At 37.8% G+C, this 10,366-nt stretch overlaps 1 protein-coding gene across 3 annotated transcripts in view; it reads left to right on the forward strand.

The window, feature by feature from the left end:
* LOC111855289 (ribosomal protein S6 kinase alpha-6) overlaps window positions 1–5,577 on the forward strand; it is a 29,875-nt gene extending 24,298 nt beyond the window's left edge. For all 3 annotated transcript variants that reach the window (XM_072701831.1, XM_023834157.2, XM_023834158.2), the window contains 7 exons: window positions 75–164; window positions 437–595; window positions 2,294–2,455; window positions 2,536–2,612; window positions 2,978–3,095; window positions 3,583–3,723; window positions 4,496–5,577. In XM_072701831.1, the coding sequence (XP_072557932.1) occupies window positions 75–164; window positions 437–595; window positions 2,294–2,455; window positions 2,536–2,612; window positions 2,978–3,095; window positions 3,583–3,723; window positions 4,496–4,621 (873 nt within the window). In that variant the 3' untranslated portion in view covers window positions 4,622–5,577. The remainder of the gene's footprint in view (window positions 1–74; window positions 165–436; window positions 596–2,293; window positions 2,456–2,535; window positions 2,613–2,977; window positions 3,096–3,582; window positions 3,724–4,495) is intronic.
* The last annotated feature ends 4,789 nt before the right edge of the window (window positions 5,578–10,366 follow it).

The raw sequence follows: 10,366 nt of genomic DNA on the forward strand, positions 1-10,366 counted from the left end.
ACTACTTTCTTGGTGTATTTAAATGATTTAATGCTTTTAAAACCGTATATTTAAATATTTTCTTTTGACTCTAGATCATTGACAAAAGCAAGAGGGATCCCTCAGAGGAGATTGAGATCCTCATGCGATATGGGCAGCATCCCAACATCATCACTTTGAAAGATGTATGTAGACATCATCTCCCTGTCCATTGTGTATTCTTATATACAAAACATACATTTATTATAACACTGCAAATGTAATTGTTTACCTGTTACTTGTTGATAATAAAATGTAACATATGATTCCTCTAGTATTACTAGTAAGAGCAGTAGTAATAATAGTAGTAATATCAGCTCCACCTTGTGGCCAAGTGCATATTTCTTTTTTTTTTTTTGCATCTATGACTAACTTCTGTCTTTTAATGGAACCTCCCCCGCCCCCCCCTGTGTTGTAGGCATATGATGAGGGCCGCTTTGTGTACCTTGTGACAGAACTAATGAAGGGGGGGGAGCTGCTGGACAAGATCCTCAGGCAAAAATATTTCTCCGAGCGTGAGGCTAGTGCTGTTCTATACATCATCACTAAGACCGTGGATTACCTGCACCGCCAAGGGGTGAGTGCTTATCATGTATAACTAGTCAGGCATTAGAGGAGCAGCAGTTTTCTCAGGTCAAGGTTCCAATAAAATGAAACGGCAAAAATATTCTGACATTTTATGGTTTCAATCTGAATTCATTTTGAGAGGGCAGTTGCTCAACCCTTTTCTGGAATATACCCTGAAAACCTTGTTTGGTCCCTCAGCCACATTTGGGTACCTAAATCATTATTTGTCTCATCACTGTCAGGCTGTAATAGATATTGAACTTTCAGATGACTTTTATAAGTTAAAATTTAAATCGATCGGTCATGCTTTTTACATACAGCAAGCAAATACCACTCGGGTATTTTAGATTAGGTTACTTTGTTATTTACAAAAACATGCCAAATAGTCAAATACTCAGAATTGGTGAAATAGAAATACTGACACACCATTTCATTTTCCAGAATCATCATTTTCTAATACAGTTACAATCAAAATAGTCTTGTTGATGAGAGTAAGATTTAATGAAGATATCTCAACTAAGGCCTTAGTAAACAAAGAATATATTTTTGAGTGATTCTATGAACAAAGTTTACTAATAATTTAAATTAAACAAATCATAATCTCCACACACGTCCATTTGTATAATTTTTCATCCCCCAAAGCTCAGTGTTTTGTGGAGAACCCTTTATCCTTCATAACCTCCATTAAACATTTCCTGTATGTGCTCACAAGCTTCGACACCTCTCTGTTGGAATCTTCCTGCTATGCAGTTGTGTTCAGCTTGCCGACATTCATTGGTGTCCTTGATGGCTCTGCTTTCTTTAAATCCCACCAGATATTTAAATGGGATTTGAATCTGGGTAATGAGTTGGCCACTGAAGTTGGACTGATACCCAATGAGTTGGTTGGACTGATACCCAAACCAGGATGTGACTGACTTTGACGTGTGTTTGGGATTATGGTTGTTATGGAAAGTCAAGACTGTCAGTCCTTGAAGCCACATTGTGGACCTTGCACAACCGGACTAAAGACCTCTATGCTTCACCGTGAGGATGGTGTTCTCCTTGTCATAAGCCTTTCCTGGTTTACGCCAAACATATCCGATGAGTCCAAACAGTTCCTGTCTAGACTTATCACCCCATTAAACTAACTTCCCACAACTCTATAGTTTTGACCACATTCCTTATCAAGTTGACTATTAATGAGCTTCTTGGTCGAGATTGGGGTGAGGTGAGGTTTTTGGAATCTAACACTTCAACCTCTGCAATACATGGGTGTACAAAAAGTTTGATTTGTTTGAGAATTGAAAAACAGTTAGACTGAATCACTGAAAAGAATCTGTTCAAAAGAACAATTCATTGTCCAGTATAGCGAACAAAACTACAGCTAAAAGCGGCCCTGGGGACCAAATTGTTTGTCCTTTATAAGCGAAATTCCGTCATATGCGAGTTCGCTATTTCCGATGCTTTTTCTGCATGTTCGTAAAGGCGCACAGCCGAGACCAGTGGACCTCGTCCGTTATAGATGATATTTCGTTATTAGCGAGTCCACTGTAACGGGATTTTACTGTACTACAGCAAAGTCCCCACTAAGGACTGGCACCCTTCTGGTCCATGCCCTTAACCACTGCACTGTATACTTTATTTTAAAGTAATATTCTTAAAACTGTATCAATTTAAGAATAGTTTTTCTTACCTGTAAAGCCTGCTTGTCCTGTTTGTGTTGCAGGTGGTACACCGCGACTTAAAGCCCAGCAATATCCTTTATATGGACGACTCGGGGAATCCTGATTCCATTCGCATCTGTGACTTCGGCTTCGCAAAGCAGCTACGTGGAGAAAGCGGCCTGTTGCTCACTCCCTGCTACACAGCCAACTTTGTCGCTCCTGAGGTAATGTTTTTGTGCATGTGAAGGGATTCTGGTTAACCGATTATGATATTTTACGAAAAGCCATTTTTAATGCGTTTCAGGTTTTGATGCGCCAAGGATATGATGCTGCTTGTGACATCTGGAGTCTAGGAGTGCTTCTGTACACTATGCTGGCGGGGTAAGGTCTTGGCTACATGTACTGGTGATATGGTGAACTTGTTTATTAACAGAGAATTAATGACTAAGTTTCTTGAACTGTGTGCTGAAACATTCAGGTGCTTAAGAGTTCAAATGTAATTGCAGCCACACATAGACACACACCCTCAATTTGTTCTGTATTTTCATCAAGTCAGTTAACCTAACCTGTAGGATTAAGCGGGGATGAATGGATGGATGGACTTTTTGATACTATAAGAGGTTTTTTGTGTGACGATGTGGTAGATTATGGATGCTGAATGGGTTCTTGCAGCCTCAAGGACTGAAGTGGATTGTGAATATTGACCTGTTGCCATCTGACCACTTTCTATGCAAATTCTTCCACAGCTACACCCCTTTTGCCAATGGGCCCAATGATACGCCTGAGGAAATCTTACTGCGCATTGGCAGTGGCAAGTTTTCCCTAAGTGGGGGCAACTGGGACACTGTCTCTGACACATCCAAGGTAGGGCTCGCTCTTCTGTAACTTGAACAAGGAGGTATTGTCCAATTGTAGAAAACAAGAAGTATGTATTTGTACAGACCTAGCCAATCAGAGAATAACATCAGCTATGTAAATGAGTCAGTCTATCTGGGAAAAGATTTTTTAATTCTGAATATAGTCTCCTGGAGAATATTCTTGCTCAGTAATACAATCACCTATTTTTCCCATTGCTGTATTGATGAATTGAGAAGCTATAGCTCTATGTGTTGTTTTATAGAAATTATATTGTAGTTGCACCGTATGTATGTAATAAACAATGTAAATTTAGTTTAAACCCATTAAATCCATAGAATGAATTGGAATTAAAACCAGTTAAAATACCCCTATATTCTTGATTCTATCTTGGTTCTTTAATAACCGGCTGTGATTTAAAATAATAAGTGTGTCATTGACCTCCTGCTCTCTGCATTGTTATTCACGGTCCCTTTTTGTGGTGATCTCTGTGCAGGATTTGCTGTCACACATGCTGCACATGGATCCTCACCAGCGTTACTCAGCCGAGCAGGTCCTGAAACACCCGTGGATCACTTGCAGGGACCAGCTTCCACACTTCCAGCTCACGCGACACGATGCACCCCACCTTGTCAAGGTCAGTTGTCATGATGGACCTGGTTCTAAAAATTCCCATCATTAGAGATGCTCATCGGTTGTATTTATTGTTCAGTTGTAGTTTGTGCAGTTTTGGCTCAAAAAGATATTTGAATTGCCATAATGGTCTTTTTAATTCCTGAATCACAACTTCTGTTATCCACAAAACGTGTACATGTGTATACCTAAATATATCAACACCTGTATGTTATTCAAATATATATGACCAAATTCTTTTGATTAAAAGTACTGTGCAGTTGCTGCTTCACAATGAAGTTTAATGAACAAGTGTTGACTGCATTAATTATTTAGTTAAATTCGCATCAGTATCTTGACATAAAATAATAAGTTAGGTGTGCTTCTCTCGAAAGAAAAGGATAGTACATGTTATAGTGTGAGATCACTGCAAAGTCAATAGTATCTACTGGATTTATTTTTAATTATGGTGATTTTTAAAAAGCACAGTGCAAAAAAAAAGACATTTGATTTTATTGTTCCTCAGACTGTGCTGTCTGTATATATCGCTTCGTATCAGAGACAGAGTTATTTTGGTTTCGTTTTTAGTTAATATTCCTCGTTAACAAGTTTGTACTCCCAACACAGCACGTAGTCCCAAGTTCAGGTCCTCTCTGAAAAGGATCCAGATAATGAGTCAAAACATGGTTCATCTCAGCTCAGTATGCTTATGATATTTAAAAACACATCATTAGGTAGGGTAGGGGTTTTTTATTAAAATATATAACTGATTTGTTTGCCTGTTGTTCTCTATACAGGGTGCTATGGCTGCAACGTATTCTGCATTGAGCCACAAAGCAAGTCAGCCTGTTCTGGAGCCTGTGGCAGCCTCGAGTCTCGCCCAGCGCAGAACTATGAAGAAGGTCACCTCCAATGACATGTAGCAAGAAATGAACTTTGTGGCCAATAGGGAGACAATTCCTTTACCATGCTTTGTTTGCTTAAGTAATTTATTTATTTCACTGTCCATTGTCGCCCCTCTGTCACTCTGGCAACTCCACCGATTTATTTATTTTAACTTCGGCTTCTCGGCCTGTGGGCACCCACATCTGACAGCACTCTGATTACCCTTTGAGAGGGACGTACCCAGAGGAATGGTCAGACAGACTGTCCAGCGTTTGCAAATTTTAATGAAATCCAGTCTTTGGCTCTATTGGGAAAAACATTCCCTGGATCAGCGTTAAGCTGCTTGAAATAGCAGCTTATATTTCCCATGTACTGTGACTGGCCTACTGGTGCACTGTGTGTTCAATTTTTAATATCAGGAAGCAAAGTCCAGCCCTCCCTTCACCCAACCCCGATAACGATGGTTTTTACACTGCAGCTCATGTTCCGTTGTTTCAGAAATTCCTAATCATACACTGTGTACTTTACAGAATGCAATTAACATCACTATGATCCTGCTTTCTTTTGTGTTTCGGAACTGCAGCTTTGGTGTTTCTAGTACTTATCAATATAAGATGAGATAAAATGTATTACTCGTTTTGTAACATGGCTTGTCAGAATGTCACCCTTGCAAAGCTGTGATTTTAACACTCACTGTCTTTCCCTCTTTAGAAGTTTTTCATCTTGAAAACCTTTTTTTTTTTAATTTATTTTTTATATATTGCAACAGGTCAAAACAAATAAGATATATAGTGGTCTTTGCACATTTAGATGTGTTTATGGTACAGTATTACTGCTGAGGTGAGAATTAAAGGTAAAAATGGTTTTAGAGGGGACCTCAATGTAAAAAAATCTTCAAAGAGATTGTATCATATTGTATTTATTTCATTATGTTTTTGAGATTCTATTTTTTTCCAAGGTCTGTATATATTGACATTAAAGATCATTGACTATTTCCTTTCTGCTCCAGTGTCGTGTATCTATGTAGTTCATTCGACAAAGAACTCCTTTGGCTTCCTTTTTAGTCCACCTGGTAATACTTTCATGTTTATCACTTGCTTTGTCAAACTCTATCGAAAGATTTGCTGCTAATTCTGCAGGGTCTGTTTTGTACTAGTCTCATGTACAGCATTTTCTTCATGTAATTATGTGTTTGTGTTTTAATGAGACACAGCATTCCTCGAATGTGTTTTATGAACACAAACACTTCACTTTAACCCTGCACAATATCATTGTTGTCCATTGAAAAACACACTCCTTCAAAAGTCCATGATTTCATGAGTGTTAACTTATTTGGATTGTTGTCAGCTAGGCAACCATGTCAGAGTCAACAAAATACAAAATAATCTTGCTTTATATTACACAATTAACAATGATGTTAGCTATCTAGCCATCAACATTATTAAAGAACCAAATTAGAATCAATTTAAAAAGTTAAAATCTGCAATATAAATAAATCTATATGTATAACCATAATAAATACAAATATTAGTGCAAACTTTAATACTAATTACTTTATGAAACATCATTTCATTGGTCAATTGGATGTCAAATGTTATCAGTAGGCAGAGGAGAATGGGTATATTTCATCTATAATAAGTCACAATCATCGAAATGTGGACATAAGTGGTTTTCATCAGACAGTGACAATGTCTTTATTTAGCGTTATACTCAATAAGTTATTGTAATGTTTGTTCAATTTTTGCATTTAATGCCTAAGACAAACGTGCAAGAAAAAGTATGTTCAGGTGCCAGCCTTCAGCCTGCAAAGAACTGAAAAACTGTCCCCTGTTGGAATTATTCTCCAAGGGTCCTCTCTATTTTCAATGCCATATGCAAACTAGATGCTGTCGGCAGGACAACAATGTATCCCCTGTACAGCCCCCACCCCCCAATCTAATGACTACTCCTCCCACACCCTCCCAATCTCTAGCTGTACCCCCTACACTAGACTTGGGCGGTATCTAATTCTTAATAATGGCATACCATCCATACATTATATTGTGGTATACAGAATTTTGACTGTAGTGTCAAAAGCAACGCTATTCTGGTATCTTTGACAGGGGGGAGGTCCCCCAAGATATATTTTGCCGAATTAAAACACTGCAGAATACTGTAAATATTACCATAATATCGCCAAAGCACTCTTCCTATCTCTACAAAAACAAGCTTTTATTAAAAGCCCAATTTTGTGTGACTAAAACTAGGGCTAAATTACACAATAAGATTCCAATTCTTTACCTGTATAATATGTCTGCAACATCTGAAAAAGTTCTGTTAAATACTTTTAGAATTACTGTGTTCACAAGACTAAGTGTCTTCTACGGCATCCCTACTTTGCTGTCGCATAGTGCTGCATAGTGCTCAGCAGTCACCCCTCCCTTTGTTGCTTATGGTGTTCTGCAGTGATTTGCCTCAAAATTCACACAGTCCCAGTTCCTTAGCCATACAATGTGTCTGCAAAGTTCAAAAAAGATCCTTCAAATACTTTTTAAGTTATAGCTCACGCAAACAAAAAGTCTGCAATTCCTCGCATTCATTTGTTTTATATACAAAATTAAGGTAATCTGTTTCTGTTTCATTACTAGGAGCAGTGAGAGCAGTCACTATTCCTGTCAGGAAAAGCAAATGGCCTTTTGGGGGATGGGTAAGGATGCCAATCACAAACCCTTGTGTGTTCACAGGTGCCTGGTTCCATTACCTGTGGCGGACAGTATTTACCCTGCAGGACAGACGTGTTCTGTACAATGTATTACTGATATGGAGAACAGACTAGGATTCTCTTAGAGGCGTCCAGCTTTTCATTTCCTAATCTGTACTAAGACAATCACATGCTGAAATTACATTGTAATTCAATGTCCAGTGTATGAAAATGCCATTGGAACAGAGCTCTCCACAACTGCTGTCAATATCCCACATTCAGTGTGAATATCACTGGGTTACATCCTGTGCAGGTGTATAGTATAGCTGATATAGATAGGAGTGGTTAATACTGAGAATGACAATCATTATTTATTTTACACTGTCAGAAAAAAAAGTACCGGTTTGAACCTTTGAGGTTGCAATTACGTGTCGTTGGGGCTGTACCCTTAAGGGTCTGCCAACTGTACCCTAGCTGTAAATGTAGGAAGAGAATGAAGGTACAGAAATGGACTCTGAGGAACGTATTTGTACCATTGGGGGTACATTCATGTTGTTTGTACCTCGGGGAAGAAAGCTATACCAGGGCTGTACCCTTTATTCTGAACGTGTACTTGGCGAGAGATGATAATTGTTTTACTACAGTAACACTGTCGATTTTCAAAGCAAATGTTAAATCTATAGTTAGCTCCTGTATATCATGGCTTCTTCAAATACCACCCCTCCCCCCCAACAACAGAGATGGATCAGCAATTTGGGGCTGGGAGTAGGGTAACGCAAAGCGGCTGATCCTTATTTCTGTCGACTCAATCAAATGAAACCATGCGGTGTGGTGCTGATTCTACCCAGAGGTGAAAAACAGCAGGTAAGCATATTGCTAAAGAAACACAAATGCTCTACTGATGAATGATTTAAGAGTTATGTATTAAAGTCCATAAATATATATTTCCTTTCAATAGGTAACACAAGAAAGATATTCTGTATTTTTTTTACAGGTTTGACTGTATACATTTCAATAAATGCCAGGATTTTGAGGTAAGCCAATTAGCGTGTCATACTAAATGGAGTCAAATGTCAGATTAGCTTCATAAAATGTGTGTAGGTGTGAGAGAAACAGTTGGCTAATAAAACCAGCAGAATGAATGAGCTGAGCAGCATAGATAATGTGTTAATGGGAACATATAAGACAAAGACAGACTTGCCTATTGTCTGTAATGAAGATGTCATTGAGGTGGTAATTTATTTTAGAAGCATTCTCCTCAGCCGTAAATACCCCACAATTTACATATATTATATGCTATAGTGCAAATTGATATAATTATTTGTATTATATGTTGCCATGCGATGGGTTGGTGCCCCGTCCTGGGTTATTCTGGACTGCCTTCACCTACATAGGACAAGCAGGCATGGAAAGGGGACGGATAGATGTATTATTTCGAAGCCCTGCCCAGGGTCAGCTATACATCACCACAGCTGGGTGAGTATTTACTGAAGCCAAATCCAAGAACTTAATTCTTAGTTTCATTTTTTTTTTCTTTGAGATTCCTTTTTCCTGGAAATGTTACCTAAGTCATTTTTTTTAATTGATGCATAATCAGGTTGTATTTTTTATTTTTCTGGGCAGAATTCTGATCATTCTAAATTATATTTTCATCCACTTATCTTTTAGTTTTCTGAACATAATAAGATAAATCAGATTTCAGTAAATATAATTGTATATTTATACAAAAAAAATTAAATATGCAGACATAAAAATAATATAATAAATATAATCAACAAAATAAAAATTCAAGACATAAAATTATCTATCTATCATCTATCTATCTATCTATCTATCTATCTATCTATCTATCACCAATCAATCATCTGATCATTTTATTTAATATATATGTGCAACACATTCAAAAAGCTCAGTGACCCTGTATTATTGAAGGTGGATGTATGGATGGATTATTAAAAATCAGTGACACTGTGCTAAGTAATCACTGCTTCCATCTTCAAGTCTATACCTTATGTCTCTTTCCAACCCTCGCACTAAGTTTAAAATGGAATCTTCATGTATGATTTCTCATTTACACCCTGTATGTTAAACAGCTGCTGTATTACTATATCTGCAGAGCCGAAGCATTTTCTGATTTTATGAGAAGCAAATGTGGTGAGCTGGGCTTTTAAGTGCACATTTGGAAGTTCATTCCCATTGGCGAGGTACAGTCAATACCAGCTGTTTCAGGCATGCTAAGTGCTTTCAGCTTGTTTACCTCATCCCCCACATATGTTGCTCTTACGTGTAACAGAAGATCAATGCTATTTTATCATACTTTATTTATCATAGTTATTTCCACTAAAACAAAGTACTTGGATACAAGTTGTTTTATAATCTCTGATCTGTACTTTAATCCAGAAGCCCTGGGTTGTATTTGAAGCTAGCAGACTGATGAAAGATACGTTGTAAATATGAAATACCACTGAGTAACATGGTCTAATGAATTACTACCCATAAACTTACCTTGTCAATGATTCTTCTGGTGATTTCATGATAGAACACAATGGAGCAAAAGAACTAAAGATATAACACCCGTCCCTGTATTAGATAAGTTATTGGTAGATCTATAGGTACTACAGCAAATAAGCAGATGACTGCTTGTCTGCAAGTCCATGCTTCCATTTTTATGTGGTTATTAATTGTCAAATAGTTCCCCTGTGCCTCCGTCTAGTGTTTGCAGATATGAGCTGCACCATTTCCCAGTAGGTACTGTAAACGTTATGGTCACTTTCTGTTGAACTTCTGTGTGGCGTCTGTTTCAAAGCACAGTGGTTTTGTTTATGATTGTGGGACCAAGTGCAGGTTTTAGGGAGATAAAGGGACACCTTGCTTACTGTGCTACTGTAATCCACAGTTTTATGGTTTTGTGTTTTTTTAGCTCACTTGTAACTGTGCTGTTGTTTAGCCTAGTCCTGCTGCTGTATGTCTTTACTGGGCAGCTAAGGGATCCTCCAGAAAGGGTAATACACTGTTAGACTTATGGTGTGACTGGTAATTACAAAAAACGAGAACTGGGAGAAATTGTTTTTTCTAACTCATACATACCCAATCATTTTTTTAT

Source organism: Paramormyrops kingsleyae, chromosome 18 (assembly GCF_048594095.1).
Source record: "Paramormyrops kingsleyae isolate MSU_618 chromosome 18, PKINGS_0.4, whole genome shotgun sequence".
Lineage (NCBI taxonomy): Eukaryota > Metazoa > Chordata > Actinopteri > Osteoglossiformes > Mormyridae > Paramormyrops > Paramormyrops kingsleyae.